At 43.6% G+C, this 23195-nt stretch overlaps 1 protein-coding gene across 1 annotated transcript in view; it reads left to right on the top strand.

The window, feature by feature from the left end:
* The window catches only part of LOC310849142 (oxidation resistance protein 1-like), a 223377-nt gene that overhangs the window by 131324 nt on the left and 68858 nt on the right, over positions 1-23195 (top strand). The window contains exon 4 of the mRNA XM_083749162.1: positions 5910-6109. Within this exon, the coding sequence (XP_083605288.1) occupies positions 5910-6109 (200 nt within the window). The remainder of the gene's footprint in view (positions 1-5909; positions 6110-23195) is intronic.

Genomic DNA, 23195 nt, shown 5'->3' with positions numbered 1-23195 from the left:
GCACCAATTATTTCCTCAGGTTTTTATCAATGATGCTCACATGAACCCCCTCTCCTTATCGCAACTTTAAAGTAATAAGCTCAGATGATAGCTTCTAAAATAACTGAACATTTTTGTTCACCTAAGCTTTTCCGAGGTATTGAGTTATAGAGAAGAAGTAGCAAATGTGGTGTGTGTGTGTGTGTGTGTGTGTGAGAGAGAGAGAGAGAGAGAGAGAGAGAGAGAGAGAGAGATACGTCTATCTGCTCCCCAGTGTTATAATAATAGTAACAGGGATTTGATTTACTACAGAGGACTCTTCAATAGAGCACAGTGAGTGATGGGCCATCCATCCTATTTGTAAGCTGAGGAAGACACAACTCCCCTTGCTTGCTAGGCTATCAAGCTGGTTTCAAGAAATAGCTGATAGCAGCGTTTTGTTTAATCCAGCCTTTGGTCCTTCCCACTTCATCAGTTGGCAGAGATGAGCAAGACCGACGCTAGCATATATATATAGGGAGGGGACGTCATTCATTGATTGTAATCCATTATCTAGGGCTTCCATATGTCATTCTGTGATGTCCTCGGATGGTCGCATGATCAAAAGAAAGTTGCTTTGATAATGGGGTGCCACGTGGAGCAGAAAAATGAGTTACAACAAAGGATTTTAAAGGCTGCTCCAAGGAGGTTTAAGAGTGAAGAGGGAATTTTACTGTATTTGTATAGGAAGTTGGAAGGCAAAGAGAGAGAGAGGCTTTCATGAAGCTTAGGAGAAAATGAAGGGTGAGAAGGGAAATGAAATTGCTTGGGTAGACCATCAAAGCGGCATAATATTGCTGATGTGTGACACTTGAAGAGAAGCATACTTTCTGTTTGGAAGAATAGGTTTTCATAATTGATGCGCTTTCCCTAAATTTGCATTAGCTTACCCTGGAAGCCCAAGGCTGGATACCAAAGAGAGAAACTGCTGCAATTGTGACATTCTGCAGTACCTTTCCCTTAACAAAGTTTAAGGCTGCTTTAGGGTTGTTTCCTTGAGTTACTGATCCATCACAACCTGAAGGCTCAGGAGGGAGGCCTTCCTTCTGTCCCTGTTTGCGTGCTTGGAGAGCTAAACAAACCTACAGTGAAACAAGGAGAAGCAGCAGCAAAGGCCTCAAGAGTTTTATCACCCAGGGTATGAAGGCTATCTGCGGTGAAGATTAGTTTGGCTCCAAGGTAATTCACTGGCCAATATTGGCAATGGCTATTTCAAAACAAGCAGTTTTCTGCATGGCACAAACTTTTACCTCAGGTTTCATCAAGGATGCTCACATGAACGCCCCTCTCCTTTTTGCTGCTTTAAAGAATGTTATGCGTTGTTATTGAGGAAGTTAAGAAGCTTGCATTCTACACGTACTGTGTGTTTCAATGATGAGTCATGGAAGGGTAGGTTGTATTCAGCCAAGCAACCTAACCGCTTTATAAGCTCTGCAGGAATCCTTGCTAAATATTCATTCTCTTCAACAAACACCTCCTTAGCTATGATAGGGCTGGCCAGCAGGAGTCACAACTAATTGCTCATTCCACTCTTATTCTTATTTTATGCTGTTTCTTTGTATCAAATAAAGATGTGCAACCACTTTAAAGACGAAGAGCAAGATGGAACTCTTGAAGATAGGGAAACATTTGTTTTGGGCTTGTTTCCATAATCCAAGGATGCATATGTTATTGACTTGGGCTTACAATTTACCCAAATAGCCTTGATATCTTTGGGGCAGCCAGGGTGGAGCTGCAGATCCCATCATCCGCAGCCAACATGCCCAATTGCCAAGGATGATGGTCCAAAAGATCTGTTGTAGAGTGAGCTGGGCAATAAATCACATAGTTCAAAGTTGGCATTAACACTTTATTAGCAGAAACACATTTGGTTGAGTGTCAGGCCTATTGAGCACAGCACCTCATTCCCTGCAGATCTTACTCCATGAAACCAGTTACTCCATGAAACTAAAGGTCCCCTCCTTCCCTCAGCCATTTAGGTCTCCTCCTTTCTGGGGCTTTTCCCAGGCATTTGGAGACTGCGCCTGCATGCCCCTTCCCTTTGCTCCTCCTGTCGATTGCCTCTTCTGGTACCGAGAGTGGGAGGAAATGTCATAGCAGGGGGATGACACACATGACTTGTCACCAGCCTGACTCATCTCTGCCTCTGGACTTTCTTCCTCCCACTTGCCTCAGTTTCTGCCTCTGATTCTGGACTTCTCTCTTCCACAGACTCTCCCTGCTCATGAAGCCTTGTTATCCCCTTCAGCTTCCAGCACCTCCTCCTAGTCTCTGAGCCTTCTTGTGTGCAAGCAGGAGGGGGCAGGGATCTCTCAGGCAGCACAATGCCTCCCTTCCCATCGGAGCAGCCACAATCCCATTCCTACTTGCATGCAAGCAAGAGGGGGTAGGGATTCCTCAGCTGGGAAGGGAGGCTTCCCGTTGCCTAACTGAGAGATCCCTGCCCCCTCCAATAGGCAGCATGAAGCCTCCCTTCATAGCTTAGTTGCTGGTGTCAGGGAAGGTGGAGGCAGCCCGGAAGCTGCATCTTAGAGCCCCTGCACCACCATCATATGGGGACTTCTGAGCAGCTCCTGAAGCCAACCAGAGCCAACTGCTCTGGGCTGCTGAGACTGCCGCTGCTGCTTTTCCCGGGGACATTAGATGAAATCCGGGGATATTCCAGAGATGGAATTTGTCCGGGGACTTATTCGCAAATCCGGGGACCGTCCCTGGGAAATAGGGACATCTGGTAACCCTACACTAAGCCTTCAGCTTCCAGCAGCTCCTCCCAGTCTCTGAACCATCTTCCCTTGGTGGTTCATCAGCTGGTTCTCCCACCATTCCTCTGTGTCCAACCTGTTCATAACAACATCAAGAGGGCACCATATTGACTACCCAATGTGGTTCCCTCCAAATGCCGTTGGACAACAACGCCCTTTTGCCCCTGACAGCGTGGCCATCAGCAATCTTCATTTTATTGCTTTCTATGAGGTTTCAGACCTATGCCAATAGTTTCTGAAATCTGAACTGAAACTACTTTCTCGGCTGAGATTTTGATTCTCTAAACCACTTTTCTGATCTTGGCTTATCCTTCCTAACTCTCTCCTTTTCCACCCCGTCACGTCTGTATTTGTTTATCATGTATCTCTATTATGTTGCTCTTCTTCCAAAGGATTCAGTGCACATGGGGAAGGTGGCAAGTTTATCTGTGACACATGCACAAAATTACTTCAATGGAGGTTTTTAGCACAGAAGTATCAAACAGTGGACTTGTTTATTACTGTGGAGGCAATCAAATAATTTAATCTACCATGTTTGCTTCCTCTCCTAGACAACCAAGAGAACAACTTTAATGCAATTAATCTTTGCAAGTGAACAACAATGTCAAGAAAGGGAAAATTAATTTACTTGATTCAGTCCTTGTACAAAAGCAGTAGCTGAATGTGAAAATTGAAAAGCCACCAGAGGGGTGGGTTGTTTTTTTGTGTGTTTTTTTGGGTGTTAAGAGTTTATTTGCCAAATATTTCTTTTCTCCTCGGTGTGCCTTTGAAAGCTTTAATGTTTAAGGTGTAGAATGGTGGAGCTTAGCATCATAATCCATGAGTGACATTTAAGAAATCTAAGATGTGCTGATGAACACAATTTATTTGAAACTAGAGATGTCAAGTCCCAGAAAGAACTTCAGGGACTCATTAAAACCCATCTTAAAGAAGAGGCAAGCAATACAAGTTCTGGAATTATTTCCCTCTTGGATTAAAAACCAAGCAGGATAAAAAATACTGGCTCAGTTTCTCCCTATTGAATGTACTGGAGCTATGTCACTCATTATATTCAATTTGGACCAGCGTTGGGGATTTGGACCAGGGTAGGGGAAGTACGTAGGGATGTGAGTGGCGCTGTGGTCTAAACCACTGCCAATCAAAAGGTTGGCGGTTCAAATCCCCACGATGGGGTGAGCTCCCGTTGCTCGGTCCCAGCTCCTGCCAACCTAGCAGTTGGAAAGAACGCCAAAAAGTGCAAGTAGATTAATAGGTACCACTCCGGTGGGAAGGCAAATAGTGTTTACATGCGCTGCTCTGTTGTCGGTGTTCCCTTGTGCCAGAAGCAGCTTAGTCATGCTGGCCACATGACCCAGAAAAACTGTCTGCGGAGCGGACAAACATCAGCTCCCACGGCCTGTAAAGCGAAATGAGTGTTGCAACCCCAGAGTCGTTTGTGAATGGACTTAATTGTCAGGGGTCCCTTTACCTTTAGGGGAAGTACATTTACCTTTGCCAGGGGTCCTTTTACCTTTAGGGGAAGACCTACAACAACTTTTACCAATCCCCATGCAAAGTAATCACTGTGGCAGGGAGTGGACATTCAGAAGAGGAAAAGGCTACCCATACAGGTCTTCTACAGGGGATTGCAATGGCTATTTTCTTCTCCTGCCCCCCCCCCTTGCTCCTGCAACATCTTTTACCTGTTCCCCATGCAAAATAATGGAGAAAGACAGTCAGTCTGTAAAGTGGTACCTTGGTTTACAACCATAATCTGTTCCGGAGGTCCGGTTGTAAACCAAAACAGGTTGTAACCCAAGGTGCGCTTTCGCCAATGGGGCCTCCCCCCCAAAATTGGTTGTAATCCAAAAAAAAGGGTTGTAATATAAAAAAGGGGGGACATGTACTTCCGGGTTTGACATGGTTGTAATCAAAACGGTTGTAATCCAAACTGGTTACAAACCAAGCTACCACTGTATAGCATAGAACGAAAGCTCCCGTTTCCTCAGAGCAGGGCGGGGTGAATTTTACAGGCCCTTGGACAGGCTTGGAAAAATTAGCTGAGGTAATTTCTCAGTTACTCTGAGGGGAGCTTTGGAAAGCTCACATATTCCAATTTGAAACTAAAGGTTCTGTGAGTTAACATCATTGGTTATGATGATGGTGATGCTGCTGCTGTCTTGGGGAAATGCAGCAATTGGAAAGGTCTACAAATCCATAAAAGTAAAGAAGTGAAATGATGTTGAATATCAAAGCTATCATTAAAATAAAGTTTGAAGACTCCAGAGAGCACAATGTTTCATGTGTCCCTTTTAAAAATACAAAAATCGTGTTTTCTCTGTGCATTTACTTATTCAGGATTGCCTATTCCATGAATGCAGAATTGCTGTATTTAAAAATGAGCATGCACAACCACAAATTTGGGGAGGAGACCAATAGTAGCTCATGTGCTGTATGTGCTTCATTGCAAATAGAACACAAACATCTTCAATTGAAGATATTCTCTCTCATACGCTCCAAGTGTATCAAAGCCTTCATACATTTAGGAGAATAGAGAAACTCTCTTAGTTCTGCAAATAAAATTGTATAAAGTGTTGTTGTTTTTTTAATTTCACATCTCTGCAGGCGCTGGGTTCTCTGACAATTTTACAGAAACCTCATATTTCAGTGTGGTATACAGTGTTCCTGTCTCCTGAGAGATGGTTTTCTTTTCACAATAAATGTTTTAAATCCTTTTTTCTTTTCAGCAACTAAACTGCTGGCTGTTTGATACTCCTACTTTCAAAATGTATTTTGATGGTGGGGTTTTGTTTTTGCTCTAAAACACACCACAATCTTAGCATTGTGGAGCCTTTTTTTCCTCAGAGAGTTGATCCAAAACCAATAAATTCCACTAAGGAGAAAAAAGCCACTGGAACTTTTGCAGTTAAAATACAATGCGCTTCATTGATTGACATATCCCCACTGACTTGATGGGGATTGCCTTCATTAAAAACACACACAACTAATTCAGATCTTGTTAACTAGTTTCTGCTGCGGGGTGTGGGTGTTGTGCCTCTTTGAAAAAACTGAATCTGAATTAGCCATATTTCCTCCATCAGCTTTGTACAACGAAGACATTAATAGTATGCTATCGCCATTTGTTTCCAGGCTAAAGAAAAAGTCACAGTCTATCGATATTTCTGCTTCAAGTTATGAACCTCTGGCACCTGCCGCTCAACATGCAATGCAACCACCTAAGCCGCCGCCTATCACAAACACAGCTACATCCGAAGAGGAGCAGAACAACACTGCGAATACGCAACGGCGCAACCCGCGGAGGGGTGAGCTGAAGAGATACTACACCATTGGTGAGCCAAAACACATACACCATATTTCCCCTTAAAAACGTGTAATCTCCTTCAGTGAAGGAAAGCTCTCGCTGTGGAACAATCAATCACATGTTCATTGATTGGGTGAATCAGAGCTGCTGGGTTTTCTGTTTTTCGGTGCGGGTTGTTTTCTCATCTGCTGTGGGCATTAAGAGTTTGCCCTTATGCAGGTCACTTCAAGTATAGGAGATATAGGAGTGCCTTGTCATTGCTTTTAGTTTTGTGTTGTTGTTTGTAAAAAAACATTCAGTTCTGTGGTCTATGACTTCCTATCGCCACCGTTGTTACTGTTGTTGTTCTCCTTCCTGTTCCTTAGCAATACATTCCAATGTTGTCCAGGGTTGTAAAGACTGCAGAGAGAATAATTGGGTGCACTCTTCCCACCTTGGATCAAATCTATGCTGTCAGGTGCCATAAGAAAGCTGCAGAGATAGTGCAGGACAGTGCAAACCCCAGAAATGATCTCTTTCAGCTTCTGCCTTCTGGAAGAAGGTACAGAGTTATAAAGACTAGGAAACAGTTTCTATTCAAATGCGATTTTGGTTTTAAACGCAGTGTAAAGTAGTATCTATGGGAGTATATTGTCTTTAATTATGGGGTATCAGAGTATTTAGGGGGCTAACCAGGCTGGGATAGCTGGGATAGCAGGCTTGCTGGTTTTTGAATGTCTGATGTAGATTTTTTTCAATTTCGTTGTTCTGTATGGGACAATGACAATAAAGATTATCGTATCGTAAAGGGAGCAGTAGTGATTAAAAAAAAAAACAGAGCAAGCAATGTGTGGCTCTCTCTTGTCTCAGGGTAGTGGTTGCTGACTTAAAATGGTGTTTGTCTAGTTCTGATCCTCTTCATGGTTCTTTCCTGACCTCTTTTTATGGAATTATTTCCTATTCTTTGCTTGTCCGGAGATCCCTGCACAGATCCCTGGTTCATTGCTGGGGATCTAGGGTCAAGATGTTCCAAGACATGTGCACCTACAGAACTGCCCAGTTCTGTTAAGCCTTGCTGTTGTCCTCCATCAAGTGAAAGTGTGACTTCCAATATACCCAATATATTGCATGGGGAGTGCACTGGTGGTAGGAAAGCTCTCTTGTCAGGGAAGGACCACAGCTCTGTAGCATAACATCTGTTTTGCCTGAAGAAGGTCCCAGTAGACTCCTGCCAAAGACCCTGGAGAGCCTCTGCCAGTCAGAGTAGAGAATGCTAAGCTAGGTAGCCCAATGATCTCACTCAGAATAAAGCACCTTCCCATGTTCCTGGGGAAATTTGTTCTCTTCCGCTGATTCTTCCAATTCAGTCACCACAGAACCTCATGGCTCCTTGGACCATTGTTTACACACTGACTTGTGTAGCAGGGTATGGCATCTGTAGAATCATTTTATTTGTTAAACATTAAACCACAAAAGGTGGTTAAACCACAGAGCCTAGGACTTGCCGATCATAAGGTCGGCGGTTCAAATCCCCGCGATGGGGTGAGCTCCTGTTGCTCGGTCCCTGCTCCTGCCAACCTAGCAGTTCGAAAGCATGTCAAAATGCAAGTAGATAAATAGGTACCGCTCCGGCGGGAAGGTAAACGGTGTTTCCGTGTGCTGGTCTGGTTCACCAGAAGCGGCTTAGTCATGCTGGCCACATGACCCGGAAGCTGTACGCCGGCTCCCTCGGCCAATAGAGCGAGATGAGCGCCGCAACCCCAGAGTTGGCCACGACTGGACCTAATGGTCAGGGATCCCTTTACCTTTACCTTTTAAACCACAATTCTTGTGCGACTCCACATTCATTAGTTATTAGGTCACCAGTTTGCCTCTCTGTTGTATTTTAACCTGGTTGTTCCCTCCAAACCTAGTCTCAAACATGGACAGAGGAGGTTGCCAATAAACTCTTCTGCCTCCTCCATGCACCTGTCTACAGTTAAGGAGCAGAGTTGCAAAGCTGTCTCCATCTCAGCTGCCTCACTTGCTTTGTAAAACAGAACAAGCAAACTGCACAGGCCCGTGAAAGGCTCTCTGTCTGGCAAGCAGCATCGAAGCCTTGTTAGTGCATCTCACTGACCAAAGGAAACATTTTGTAGAGCCTCCAGGCCTTAGTGTGGTTGTAACTTGCAAGGCCTCTGCTTTGTCAACTGCCACTAAGATTCTGGCTGTCCCTAGCCCCGTCTCCCTGGCAGAGGTATTTATTAAATTTATATCCTGGCTTTCCTCCCAAAGGAGTTTATTGCATCAGTATTCTTCCATACAGTGGGAGGTGAATCACTTGGACCCTCCTAGCAGCAATTTAAAGGAAAATTGGCTTAAAAAAATTATTTTGAAAAGTCAGGTATTCAAGTTGTTCATAACGAAGCTGCCAAAGTTTGAAACAAGCTAAATTTCCTCGATTTCTTTTTAATAAACTTTTGTGCTAGTGTTTAAGCAATCCTTTAAGACCATGAAATGTTCAAAGAACTTTTCTTGAGCCATAAATGTGAGGTGCCATTTCAATACCAGCTGAGCATCCTTTATTACTTTAGGAACTCTGCGCTGGTAGAGAAATGTCCTGAGGTGCAACTGTACCTTAGTGGGAATTAGGTTCCAGCTTTTGCACAGAGCAATCACGAACGGCAAAAAGTAATTTTTATTTTATTTTTGGTCTGGAGCCAGAAGTCTGCCTGGCACTGTGTGACAAAATTGCCAATCAACAGGAGCTGCATTTTACCATTATTATATGAGGAACATAGACCAGTGTTTTGTAATGGGAGTCTATTTCCATTTCTGCCACCCCCGAAAGAAGCAAATGCTATTCAAACTAAAGAAAACAACAAATCCAAAAAACTGTCTGTCTCTGCAATTCTTATGAGCTTAATATCCATTGCTCTTATTCATGGGATATGTGTTGAAAGAGGGCTTGTTTTCTGCAGAGATCAAGAGGTGATCTCTGGTGACAGAAACACATAGTGCCATCTTCTCAGTTGTGGGCAACTGGGCCAGCCAGGTTTCTGACTAACGGGCAAGCTTTTCTGCTAAGCACAAAGAAAGAAGTTACCGTATTTTTCAGTCTATAAGACACCCCATGAATAAGACGCCCCCTATTTTGGGGGACTCCGATTTAAGAAAATGGGTGGAGATGTATCTGTGTATAAGACGCCCCCAAATTCTTGACATTATTTTAAAGGAAAAAACCCTAGTCTTATACACGGAAAAATACAGTATGTATTTATGGGAGAGAAAGTAATGGGTGCCACTGATGATAAACATTAGACTAGAGGCTAAACCTGTGTCCTGAATCCACATGTCTGGCATATGATGAAATTCCCCAGAAGCTGCCTTCAAAATTACAGTCTATGTACAGTACTTCGTTGTACAGAACTTCATGTGTGATAATATCTGCATTGCCTCTGATGATGTGATCCCCAACTACATGACTTGTCCATTGATTTCAGTGGGTCTGTGCTGAGCATGGCTAACATTGGCCCATTTCTTTATTAGATTGTTGCCTAACAATAATTGGGTGGCTTACAAACAAGACTTTATTAAAAAATACGGCGTTTTGTATTTGCCTTATTAATAAAAGGCTTATTCAGATCCAAAATCTGTGCAGTGAAACAGGGTTAAAACCATTCCTTGACTATTTAATGTACCTTTTAAAATAATTCCTCCAAGTGCTCAGACTATCACCAAAACTTGTAAATTGGATCTGTATGGGTTACTCCATGCAAAGTTGACTGGATAACCATGATGGAGTAATGCAGCAAGACAAAACTAGAAGGAAAAGGTAGCCCTAATGAAGCACCTAACCAAACGCCTCTATCTGAAACCAGTGCTATTTCTCTGGAAGAAAGACATGCCAGGACACACCATGAACGCCTCCCTTGTTCTCTTATAATGGCAGTTGCACCCACCTGAGAGGTGCCGGAACTGAGTTCTGGCAAGTTCCTGCTGGAAAAAAGCCCTGTCTGAAACCCTACAGGGTTGTCGCCAGTCAATATTGGGCAATACAGTGGTACCTCGGGTTAAGTACTTAATTCGTTCCGGAGGTCCGTTCTTAACCTGAAACTGTTCTTAACCTGAAGCACCACTTTAGCTAATGGGGCCTCCTGCTGCTGTCGCACTGCCGGAGCACGATTTCTGTTCTTATCCTGAAGCAAAGTTCTTAACCCAAGGTGCTATTTCTGGGTTAGCGGAGTCTGTAACCTGAAGCGTATCTAACCTGAAGCAAGTGTAACCTGAGGTACCACTGTACTGCAGTAAGTGAACCAATGGCATGACTCAGTATGAGACAGTTTCCTCTATGCAAGATTCTTTGACAACTGAATCCACATTGAAGGTTTAATTGAGAGTAGGAAATTTGAATGCCTAAAGCAAGTGTATATTGACTAATGTGCGCACCTCAGCAGATTTTGTGGATTGCTGGTAATTAGTGTTTTGAACCCAAGTGTTTGATGTGTTTGGGCTCTTTAGAAACTTTTTGCAATTTCCTGCGTTTGAGATCCTGCTGAAACCCCCCCCCCCCCGTTTATTCAAGGAGTTTTATGGCTGTTTCTCCTTAAGGTGTAAAAAATGAAGGTTATTAATTGGCAAATGGGCCGGGGCTTCGTTTTTCAAAAGAGAAGGAGGCATAACGATGGCAGTGAAAATGATTTGTTTTACATAAAATGCCAAACTGCATAATTATATGTTTCCTTACTCCTAGCAAATCTGTAAGCAGCCTTGCGCAGCTGCCTAATCGCTTCTCTGCCTAATATGTGAGCAGTTCCCAAGAGACAGCATCAACCCAAAATGTGACATTCTGTCTTAAATCTTTGTTGATAGACTAGAAAGCAGAGAATTAAGCGTTAGCTTTAAGGTTCAGCCAACACATCTGAAACACTTAACAGCTCCCTCATGTAGTAGCATATATCTGTCTTGTTTTTTGTGGCTTTTTATATGCATTTTACTGCATGTCATGACGGGCTTGCGAACTGTGTTGTATTGCTGCTGAAAGGAGGATGAGCAGTGAAATATAGGATGCCGTTGATTGGAAAGAGAAGTCAGCTCCTGGAATATATTTACAAATACTTCTTATAGATTTCCCATTCCTGGCTAACGAGAAGAACATGGAAAACTCCTAGCAAGACAGCAGCTTTGAAACCACCGAGTCTAGTTGTTTGTTGCATTAATAGCATAATTCATGATGGGGTTCAAGGTGCGTACATAGTGGATCGATGTTGCTTCCCATCCTGGCATTGATGAGACCCAGACTTCCTTATCTTCCACAAGGGGAAAGGCCGTCGTAGCTGAGTGGCAGAATACTTGCTTTCCATGCAGTTGTTAGTTTCTGTTTGCCACTGTGCAGTGCTTTGGAGTCACAAGACTCTGTTTTGCATTCCACACATTCCCTACCGTTGGAAGTCTCACCAGAGATGGGAGATGGATATGACGTTATTGGTTTCCTGTTCCTTTGTTTTTCAGTTGCTCTCTGCTCTCACAGAGAGAGGATGTGTTTTCTGTCTGCGTAGTAAGAAATAAAGCACAGCGATTTAGCCATAAATCTCATCACTTTGATTCTCTGCTGAATGGGGATGTGCCTATAGCCTCATCAAAGGCTATAGGGCGGCTCCCAACATGTCGGAGGGCGATTCCGGAAGATGGGCTTTATCAGCTCGGTCGCAGTGGAGATTCCAACAGCAGAAGCTCCCAGGTTCCATCCTTGGCACCTCTTAGGTAGGAATGGGAGACTTCTGCCTGAAACCCTGGAGAGCTGCTGCCAGTCAGTGTCACCCATACTGAGCTAGGTGGGCAAATGGTCTGATGTGGTATTAGGCAGCTAGGCACAAGGAAAATGAACCAGATTCTTCCCTTCAGTGTGCAATTTAATTCACAAGCTGTTGCACAACCAAAGTGTTATGCAGCCTCTGTTCATGGTTTTTCACAGTGATGATGATGGTGATGATTTATTTATATCCCACCCATCTAGGGCTGAGTTTTCCCAGCCACTCTGGGCGGCTCCCAACAGAATATAAAAAATACGATAAAATATCAAACGTTAAAAACTTCCCTAAACAGGGCTGCCTTCAGATGTCTTCTAAAACTCAGATAGTTGTTTATTTCCTTGACATCTGATGGGAGGGCGTTCCACAGGGCGGGTGCCACTGCCGAGAAGGCCCTCTGCCTGGTTCCCTGTAACCTCACTTCTCACAGGGAGGGAACTGCCAGAAGGCTCTCGGAGCTGGACCTCAGTGTCTGGACTGAACGATAGGGGTGTATATGCTCCTTCAGGTATACTGTGCCAAGGCCATTTAGGGCTTCAAAGGTCAGCACCAACACTTTGAATTGTGAATGGTCTCAGATACCTCTGATATTCATGCAAACCTTAAATTACTGGCTTAAATAACCAGGACATAAATTTAAAGAATAAAAATGGATTCCAACCCCCTACCCCCCCCCCAATTCTGATTAATAAGCTCTTCTGACTCTATGCCACAGATTTAACACTGTTTTTATAGCCATTCCTTCTCTTCAGGAAAACTCGGGGATTGTAATTTTGTGTGTGGAGCGGAAATTAGTAATAATAACAGATAATTCCTCAATGCACAAATATACAGTTGCAAGAATTATTTGGAGAAGACATAACTGCTGAACTAGAGGTTGCAGTGTGAACATAGGCCCTACCATTGTATTCTCATATGCATACCCTCCAACATTTCTCCGATGAAAATAGGGACATCCTCAGGAAAAGCGGGACATTCCAGGATCAAATCAGAAACTGGGATGGCTTCTGTTAATCTGGGACTGTCCCTAGAAAATAGGGACACTTGGAGGGTCTGCATATGACATAGTAAAGTGGAGGAAACACACACACACACACACACACACACACACACACACGTACCATCATACAGTTCTTCATACAGGAGGCAATGATGTAGTTAACAACTGTCTCACTAATTTAACTAGGCCAGCAAGAGACTTGACATGAAAAGTTTACCTTCTTCCGACCTTGTTGGTACATTGTTCTCTGCCAGAAGCAATCAATGTCTTAAGATCAAGCAACATGGGCTAATCGTTACCATGATAAATGGATTAAGAAATTGCATTAACACATAGCGCAAGTAGCAGGTCCTCTGCCCCCACCAGTTGTCTCAACTGGATTTGCTTCTTCCCGGGTGGCATGAATTTGTGGCACACTAATCCCAAACCACATGGTTAAGAGTCAATATTTATCGGATAATGAGCTGCATATTCAAACAGGTTCATGCTGGGCAAATGAGAGGAATAATTAAAGTGGACATCATCATTCGGCCCTCCAAAGCTAAGATGCATTTCTAATGGCAGCTTAGCAGAGTTTGCTTCTTGTGCTGTTCATGGCAGTCTGGAAATGTGCATGATAGTGCTTAAAACACACACACACACTGTAAATAAACTCTTCTTGCAGCAGTATTAATAAACCTCCTGTCTGCTGCCCTGTTTCAACAAGAGAGGTCAGTACACGGAAGCAGCTTTCCACCTGCATTGCTAATGGGGATCTGGATGCACATATCCACTTGCATTTTAATGTTTATCTGAGCTGCCTGCATGCATCTTCTGCAGCAAAGTGAGACATGTATCTGTTAAGTTGTGGGTTGACATAGTAGACGACACAGCAATTTCTCCAAAGCAGCCCTTTATTTTGTAAGCTGGAACAGAACTAAGCTGAGGAGCTCAGTCAGCCTGCTTATATAGAGCTACAGAACAATTGTAACTGTTGCAACGTTCTAAAACTATCCAATCACTGAACGTCACTTTTCGATCCTTCATTTGCATAACTATCTACAGTATCCCACTGCTGGCCCAGGGTGAGAACTTCAGTACATAACAGTATCTGTCTCCTAAGTCACTGCTGGGCACATGAAACTGGTTCCCTAAGACTAGTTTCATATAGCCAGTGAGATGTGTATCTACAGTCAACACAGAGTCAACCGCTAATCTCTCTCTGGTGGAAATACAGTGGTACCTCAGGTTAAATACTTAATTCGTTCCAGAGGTCCATTCCTAACCTGGAACTGTTCTTAACCTGAAGCACCACTTTAGCTAATGGGGCCTCCTGCTGCCGCCGCACAATTTCTGGTCTCATCCTGAAGCAAAGTTCTTAACCCGAGGTACTATTTCTGGGTTAGCGGAGTCTGTAACCTGAGGCGTATGTAACCTGAAGGGTATGTAACCCAAGGTACCACTGTAACATAAGTTGCCTCATCATAGTTATTTCCTGTGCTTTCTTGCATTCTCTTAAACCATCAGCTGCCAGGGACCAAATGACTCTGCCAAGCACTGTAAGGATTTCTTCTGAGTTGGCATCTTTATCATCAGTTGGCTCCTATCCGCAACTTCTTCTGCCCACTCGGTCTCAAGGGAAGAGCCTCAGCCCTTTACAATGGCAACCATCCACTGCTCTAGGACCAGCGGTGGTGCTCTACGATGGGACATTCATCATTAGGAGTAGGTTCCCATTATTATACAGTACAGGTTAGTGCAGGTATGGAGAACCTTTGGACCTCTAGATGTTGCTGAACTACAATTCCCATCAGCCCCAGCAAGCATGCTTAATGGCAGCAGAAGTTCAGCAACTTCTGGAACGCCAGAGGCTTCCCACACCTTGGCTAGTAAGAACACCATTAGCATTTTGAAGGAAAAGAAATCACAATTCAGGCACAAAGATAGTGGCAACGTAATGAATTGAATGACTGAAAGTATTTATTTCACAGCTTTCCTAAACATCCAAAGAAGCTAACAGTAAAATATAAAGGAATATATATATATATTAGCAGTTCAGAAGTCCAAAACAATGAAACATCATATTGAAACAAAACGAAGCAGATAAAACCAGTGAAGAACAGAAGCTACAGTATAAACCATCAGGCTGGCTTCCATGAAGCTACTAACAGCCAAAGGCTTCATTCTGAAGCAGATGTCTATGGGACAGGCCTTCCTAAGGAAGAAGTTCTGGAGCCTCAGTGCCGCCACTTAGAAGAACCTTTTCCATAAAAGAGGAAGATGCCTTATTCCATGTCAGGTCCATCTATCTCAGTATTGTCTAGCTCAGTATGGGCTAAGCCTACCTGGAGATGCCAGAGAGTGAAGCTAGAACCTTCTGCATGCAAGGTGATTGCTCTACCATTGAGCTATGGCATTTCCCAGGCAAACATGGATTTTGGACACAAAAGAGGGATGTTGTTGGTTATCTTAATAGATTAGTAGGTTTATATTAAGAACGTAACCCTCCATAACATAAAATAAACCCTGAGAGAAAGGAGCACACACAACATATATTTATATTTGCGCTCATCGGTAAATTCGCACCGATTTTGTTCTACTTTTGTCATGCCCCATTCCAAAACAAACACCCAGATGCTTCCAACTCTAATTAACACAACACAATAAAGTAGCACACTTATACATTCCCGACAAATGCACACTGCTTTTATAGAGAGATTGTTCCAATTATTTTCTTTTGAATGTTGGCTCACAGAATCTGGAGAGGAAAAGAAATCGACTCTGTTTCCTGAGCACTCGTCTACCTGTTTGTGAGTGATAAGCCAACTGTAGCGGACTTGGTGCAACTTGTGGATAACAAAAGTAGTTTCCTTGGTAACAGTAGGGATGCAAAATTCTGTGTGGGTTTTTTTTTATTATTATTGGTAAGTGCTCTTTTTGTGGTATAGACATGGGGTTCCTAAATGAGTAGTTTACATAAGAATCTGTACCTATTTTGTTGTTAAATCTTTAAAAATTAACAGAAACCCTTGAGTATCAATTCCAAAGTGTAACCAAGTTTAAGTATATGTAATTGTATTTGTAATAATAATAATAATAATAATAATAATAATAATAATAGTAATAATACCCTGCTCATCTGGCTGGGTTTCCCCAGCCACTCTGGCCGGCTTACAGCATATATAAAAACATAAAAAAAACATCAAGCATTAAAAACCTCCCAATACAGGACTGCCTTCAGATGTCTTCTAAAAGTTGTGTAGTTCTCCTTGCCATCTGAAGGGAGGGTGTTCCACAGGGAGGGCACCACTACCAAGAAGGCCCTTCGCCTGGTGAGGGAACCAGCAGAAGACCCTTGGAGAACCTCCAAGAGATTGGGATGGAGACGCTCCCTCAGGTATACTCGGCTGAGGCTGTTTAGGGCTTTAAAGGTCAGCACCAAAACTCTGCCTCTACCTCTGCCTTCCTTCCTGCTGTGTCTTATTATTTTCTTATGCCTCAGTCTGCCTAATGATAGGGCCAACCTTGCCAATGGTGGCTAGAGAATGGAGGCACTGCTCAGTGGGACTGATACAGCAGAAAAGCTGTATACAGTCATACCTCGGGTTGAAATTGCTTCAGGTTGAACATTTTCTAGTTGCTCTCCATGGCGACCTGGAAGTAATGAAACGCATTACTTCCGGGTTTCGCCACTTGCGCATGCGCAGACGATCAAAATGATGTTATGCACATGCGCAGAAGCGGCGAATCGCAACCTGCGCACGCGCAGACACAGGTTGCATTTGCTTCAGGATCCCGTTCGTATCCAGAGGTACCACTGTCCTTAATTGTTGAATGGAGGCATCTTGTGTGAGGTTCCCTCTGCTCACAGAAGGTGCCTCTATGCAGTTTGGAACAAGGCCTCGGGCCACAATCCTAAATGCATTTGCCAGAGGAATTTCCTTTGAGCTTTGTGGGGTTTGTTTCTGAGTAGACCTGCATAGGATAGTGTGGCAAGCCTCAAAGCTTTCCCATCTGCTTAAGGCAGAGGTTTTCAACCTTTCTGAGTCCACGTCTCCCTTGACCAACTACACTTTTTCTGTGGCACCCCTGTGGGGCTCAGGAGCCCAGTTATGTCATCCCTTGCCTGCCGAGCTGGCAGCCTCTCACCCTTTTTCGAACACCCTCCCTTGTGGAGTGCTCCCTCAGCCTCCTCTCCTCTCCCCTCTCCTTGGGAGTCCTCCAGGCAGCCTCCGCAGCACCCCCTGGTCTTTGAGCTGCCTCAGCTCCTGGCAACCAGCACCCTCTGGTCAGTCCGAGAGGCACCATTCACTTGGGGAGCTTGTAGCCAGGGCTGCTGCAGCAAACAGCTTTGCAAGGCAGAGATGCGAGAGGGCATCAGAAGAGGGAGGGAAAGAAGGAAAGAAAGAAAGAGGGAAAGAGACTAGGGTTGCCCTCGGCACCCTTGACCATCAATCGCAGCACCCCTGGGTGCCACGGCCCACTCACTGATAACCAGTGGCTTAAGGGGAAGTTCTGTTTCTTAGCACATTTTTTTTTTTTTGCAAACGGTGGGGATTATTTCCGAGCCTGCTTTCTCTATTCTTTCTTGTGCATTTACCGCTTTATAGTAACATTTAGGATTCCATATTGATTCGAGGCAGCCACATAGGAGCATGTAATGACTTCAGGCCATCAAATATTCAACATTTATGACAGCTACCGTTTTGTAAATATAGTTGCTAATTGGCCAAATAGGTTTTTTTTTTGGGGGGGGACTATATAACAGTAAGCAGCAGCAGCACACTACCAGTCTGGTGACTCTAATTGGTATGCCAGAGTGATTTTAATTTTTAAAAATCTGTTTAATTTGCATAAGATAAAATGTGCATCCTTCTCCGGTGCTGTGAGGGAAAAAAACAAAACAAAACACAGGCAAGAATAATCCGCTGCTGGAGTTGTTGATATAAGATGTCAAGGCTCTTGCTGACAATATTTTTTTGCTAATGGAATATGAGCATATGTGACTACTTAGGTATGTAATTAAAAACTTTTGTGATCTGCTGACACTTTGAATTATCTTGTTTCCTTTAAAAAAACAACACACATTACCCTGAAAAGTAAGGAAATTAATAGTATGCTTGTTTACTTACATTATTCTCATAGCCATGCATTTCTGAAGAATCATAATTTGGGGAGATTTCTTCAAGGGAGGGTCTGCCTAGAACAAGTACCCCCAAACTCGGCCCTCCAGATGTTTTTGGGACTACGATTCCCATCATCCCTGATCACTGGTCCTGTTAGCTAGGGATGATGGGAGTTGTAGTCCCAAAACATCTGGAAGGCTGAGTTTGGGGATGCCTGGCCTAGAATAACAATATTGGCCTTCTGGGTTGCTGTGGTTCACATAAAGCTCTGATAAAATCAACTGTATCTTACTATTTGCCCTCAGCTTTCTTGAGCTAGAATTTTACTGTTCTTTTGCCACATTTAAATATGTAGGCATGATGCATATAAAAGCAATTTCCCCTTTTTCCTTTTTCCAGTACATTTTTGAGCTGGGGCTTTCATATTCTGGCCTTCGAATAATGTCAACCAAGATCTGACCCCCAAAACATATAATTTGCTACATCAGAATATGTCCAAATTGACATATGTGTACAAAAAAGGGCATGTCCACAAGCCATAGACCGGTGGGACAAAATTAATTATGCAAAATTAATATGGATATGTTGCCTATAATCCCTTCAATTTTTAAACATTTCTACCATTTCCTTGTTATAGATACTATAGCATGCCTATGCTATGGTTCATATGCCTTTAGAGCTGTAGACAGCCTTATGTTAAATAAGGTTATAGGAATCAAGCTATTTGAATTCCAAACAACCAAGATGCATCATTTTAAGGTCAGAGGTATGAGATGTGCCATCAGTGATGTTCCACTTGGCATGATTTAGAAAGTTTCAAGATCAGGAATATAATCAGGCAAGCAAGAAAAAGCATAATGAGTCATAAAAGAGGAAGGGCATGATCCAGCCAAAATGAAGCACATTGAAATTTGTTTCATCTGGTTATAAATTAAGTTTGTATTCCAGAAATGTATAACTGTACAGCATTGTGCATCAATGGGAAGCCTATTTGCAGAACTGGGGTGGGGGGAAACATTTCTTATATATTCTTCTAGTAGTGCGAGAAATAAAACATAAAATCGGAAGTCTCAAACTGCACAGTGCATTCGAGCATGATAAAGATGGCACAAAATGGGTACACTGTTTTAAATATTTTTAGTAGTCTTTCTGTCTGTTGATTAAAATGGGTGGTTCTATTGAAATGCAGTTCATTTCTAGAGGCAATCTGCCCCAAATAAACACCATACTCCAAGAGATGCTACAAGTCAGTGCACAATGTGGGGAAGGGAGGAACGAATTAATCATTGTCTTGATCTTAATATTTTGATTACCATTTCATATTTTGCTGGGGATTTGAGGCCAGTAGAATTTAAATAACTGTTGGCAGGGCAAACATGAAAATATGTTAACGAGTCGATCATATTCACTTCAAAATGAATCATTTTTAGAATTGTGTATTTCAAAGTTATTTTCCCCAACAGGCAGTTTTGCATTTGTTGCTTTAGCCTTCCCGATGTTCGTGAACTACCACTCCAATCAGCTCTAACAAAGATGGCCAGAAGCAAAGGATGATGGGAGCTGCAGATAAACAACATCTGGAGGGCCAAAGGTTCCCCATACAGTGGAACCTCGGGTTACGTACCGTCCCCCTTATGAGCGCTTTGGGTAACGAGCTCCGCTAACCCGGAAGTAGATGCTCCTGGTTGCGAACTTTGCGAACCGGGATGCGAGCAAAAGTCACACACCAGTGGCATGGCGGCAGCAGGAGGCCCCATTAGCGAAAGTGCACCTCAGGTTAAGAACGGTTTCGGCTTAAGAAGAGACCTCCGGAACAAATTAAGTTCGTAACTGGAGGTACAGTGGTACCTCTGGATGTGAACAGGATCCGTTCCGGACCCTTGTTTGCATCCTGAAGCGAATGCAACCCGCGTCTGCGCGTGCGCAGGTCACGATTCGCCACTTCTGCGCATGTGTGTGACGTCATTTTGAGCATCTGCGCATGCACGAGCAGCGAAACCCGGAAGTAATGCACCCCATTACTTCCGGGTTGCCGCAGAGCGCAACCCGAAAATATTCATCCTGAAGCATATTTAACCCGAGGTATGACTGTATTGGTCTTCTCCCATATTGGTGCTTGTCTATCCTCTGTATGTTTTGCTGTGGAGAATTTGAGCAGAATCGAGACACAAGCCACTGAATTTATTTCTGTTATGCCAGAGCTTAAGAAACACACAAACACCACGACCATGCTAGGAGCCGCACTGTTTGCACTTGGCTACTTCTGAAAGTCAGTGATCCCACGCCCGCTGCCCGATCAATACGATGTTCAGCTTGAAGATCATCTCTGAATTTCTAATAACTTTGTGAATCAAGATCTGATGACTGAGGGGGAATGTCTGGGGGTGCATACACTGGTGGGAATTAGTTTCTGCTTACTGAACAACATAATCATTGCCAGACTTTTCTCCAGGCATTTCTAGAAAAGAGTCCACAGCTGTCAATTTGTTTACCAAGGACCCATCTGTACTGGAAGAGTGACTTTAATATGAAGTTTGAAGGTGGTCTAATAAAGAGAGTTTCTTGGTTTGAACATACTTAGTCACTGAGTGGTACTAACCTAACAGCAGAGGGGAAGAAATAGATTGGATCATAGGCGCCGACTCCATGGGGCCTGAGGGGGCCCGAGCCCCCTCAAAAATTCGTTTGGGGGGGGCTCTGCCCCCCCAATAATTTAAGAAACTTATTAGTTATATTATGCTTTGTAAAATCACAAAATTATGTTGGTATTTTTTATTTTCCTTGTTTGACGATAGTTACCTTTTAAAATACATTCAGTAATGAGTTAAAACAAAGCCACTCCCGATCTAGAGAGGGGGTGGGGTTGCGGGCTCTCGACCCATCAACAATCTCGCGGGGCTGGTGTCGCGAGAAGCAGGGATTCCCCCTAGCTCATTAATATTCACCGCCCACGGCGGCAGCCAATCGGCTGCCGCAAAGGGCAGGCCCTCACAGGTTCACTTAAGGTCGGGGCAGCCCGGGGCTCGCCCCTTTCGTTCCCCCAGCAGCAGCGGTTTGGAGGTCTTGGGCCCCCCCAATATTTTTTATAAGTCGGTATGGGCCCCCCAATATTTTTTATAAGTCGGTATGGGCCCCCCCAATATTTTTTATAAGTCGGTATGGGCCCCCCAATATTTTTTATAAGTCGGTGCCCCTGGATTGGATGCCAGGCACAGAGTTGTCTGGCAATTCTTCCATGAGTGCTGCATTTCAGCTTGCCAGACCGACCAATCTCCCCTCTCTTCCCCTGGCACACTGCTCTGGGGGTTCTCCCAGCCGCCCTGAATCAATTTTGGGGCACACGTGCTGGGAACGAAGGTGGGAAATGGTAAAAAGCTTAATTGTTTTCATATTTTTTTTTATAATATTTTTTATTAAGTTTGTAAAATACAGAAAAAAGAATAAAGAGTATGTTATAAGAGTAAAATAAGAAGATTACAAATTTTCTTGTTCTTTTTTTCCAAATCTGCTGGACTTCCCCACATCCTCCCAACCCTGCATTCTCTGTGAACATAACATCAGCAATTTGTTAACTTATTTCATTACTTATTGTATCCTTCGTTTTATCATGTTGCCCAATTTCAAATGTATTATAACCCAAATCATGTACATTTTCATTTAAACACAATAAAGTTATTTCCTTATTCTTATCTCAGACTTCCTGTGCCTTAATTTCCATTTCTTTAGTTTAACATTACTGAAGCTAGAGTTTCCTAAAAGGTGCATTTTTTTAACATTCATACAACTTATAGTGTTTTTCCAGATAGTCCTTAAATTTTTTCCAGTCCTCCTCGATTGTTTCTTCTCCCAAGTCTCGGATTCTGCCAGTCATTTCGGCCAGTTCCATGTAGTCCATCAACTGCGTGTGCCATTCCTCCAGTGTGGGTAAATCTTGTGTCTTCCAATGTTTTGCAATCAGGATCCTTGCTGCTGTAGTGGCGTACATAAAAAAAATTCTGTCCTTCTTAAGCACTCTAAAAGCTTAATTGTTTTCATGGAAGTCTTTCTGCAGGCGTCCTCTAGCAGAACTCATTAATTGAATTTGGCCCATAATAATTATAGTGTTGCATGCACCCCAATCTCTGCACATTTGGAGATTCCAGGGGTCCTAGCACGTACCCAGAGTTTGGCTTCCTTGGAATGAAGGCCAATGGAGACTGTGGTATCGTTAGGATATATGGTTTTATTTTCACATATATACAGCCTGAGCACAGGATGGAAGGGCTGACAGCGTTAGCACTCCAACGGATCTTGCGTCTCCATTAGGTTTTCTGGGAAGCCCCAAAGGCCTTGGCTTTGGTTCAGTACGCCGAGAGAGACAAGCCTCTCTCCCCAGCTTCTAGCCCAGCCCAAAACACCACCCCCCCCCAGCCCTCCTGGCCTATTGTTCTCCTCCCTAGGATGTTGTGGCATCCAGCCAGGTGAGGTGGGGAAAGGTCCACCTCCATCCTCTTTGAAGCATCTCCTGTGATCACTATTGCAGCGTGGCTCTCTCTCTTTAAGGGCCTGATGAGGGTAGCCCTGCTAGAGCTATTAGCTCCACAAAGAAACTGGGTTGACATCTGGTTTTTCTACTGGATTATGAACTTCACTGAAACTGCCTTGGTCGCACTGGTTGATGATCTCCGGCGGGCTAGGGACAAAGGTGAGAGCTGTTTCCTAGTTCTGCTGGATCTCTCAGCGGCGTTTGATACCATCGACCATAACATCCTTCTGGACCGTCTTGAGGGGCTGGGAGCTGGGGGCACTGTCATACAGTGGTTCCGCTCCTTCCTCCTGGGCCGTGTTCAGAAAGTGGTGGTGGGGGATGAGTGTTCAGACCCCTGGGCTCTCACTTGTGGGGTGCCTCAGGGTTCTGTCCTCTCCCCCATGCTTTTCAACATTTACATGCATTTCTCCCAGGTAGACACATGTTTGCTAACACAAGGAACATTATTGACATCTTGGAACTTTTGCAAACAGACATAAATACAAAAGCAGTGTTAATTTTTATAGATGCGGAGAAGGCCTTTGATAATATCTCTTGGAAATTTATGAAGGGAAATCTAAAAGAAATGGGAGTGGGACGGGGTTTTGAGAATGGGATTGATGCAATATATTCAGAACAAAAGGCTAAATTGATAGTTAACAATGTGGTTACAGAAGAGTTTAAAATTGAAAAAGGAACACGACAAGGCTGCCCGATTTCCCCTCTGCTATTTA

This window comes from Podarcis gaigeae (genome assembly GCF_964106915.1).
Source record: "Podarcis gaigeae genome assembly, chromosome: 7".
Taxonomy (NCBI): domain Eukaryota; kingdom Metazoa; phylum Chordata; class Lepidosauria; order Squamata; family Lacertidae; genus Podarcis; species Podarcis gaigeae.
This window is presented reverse-complemented; position numbering and strand designations above follow the sequence as displayed.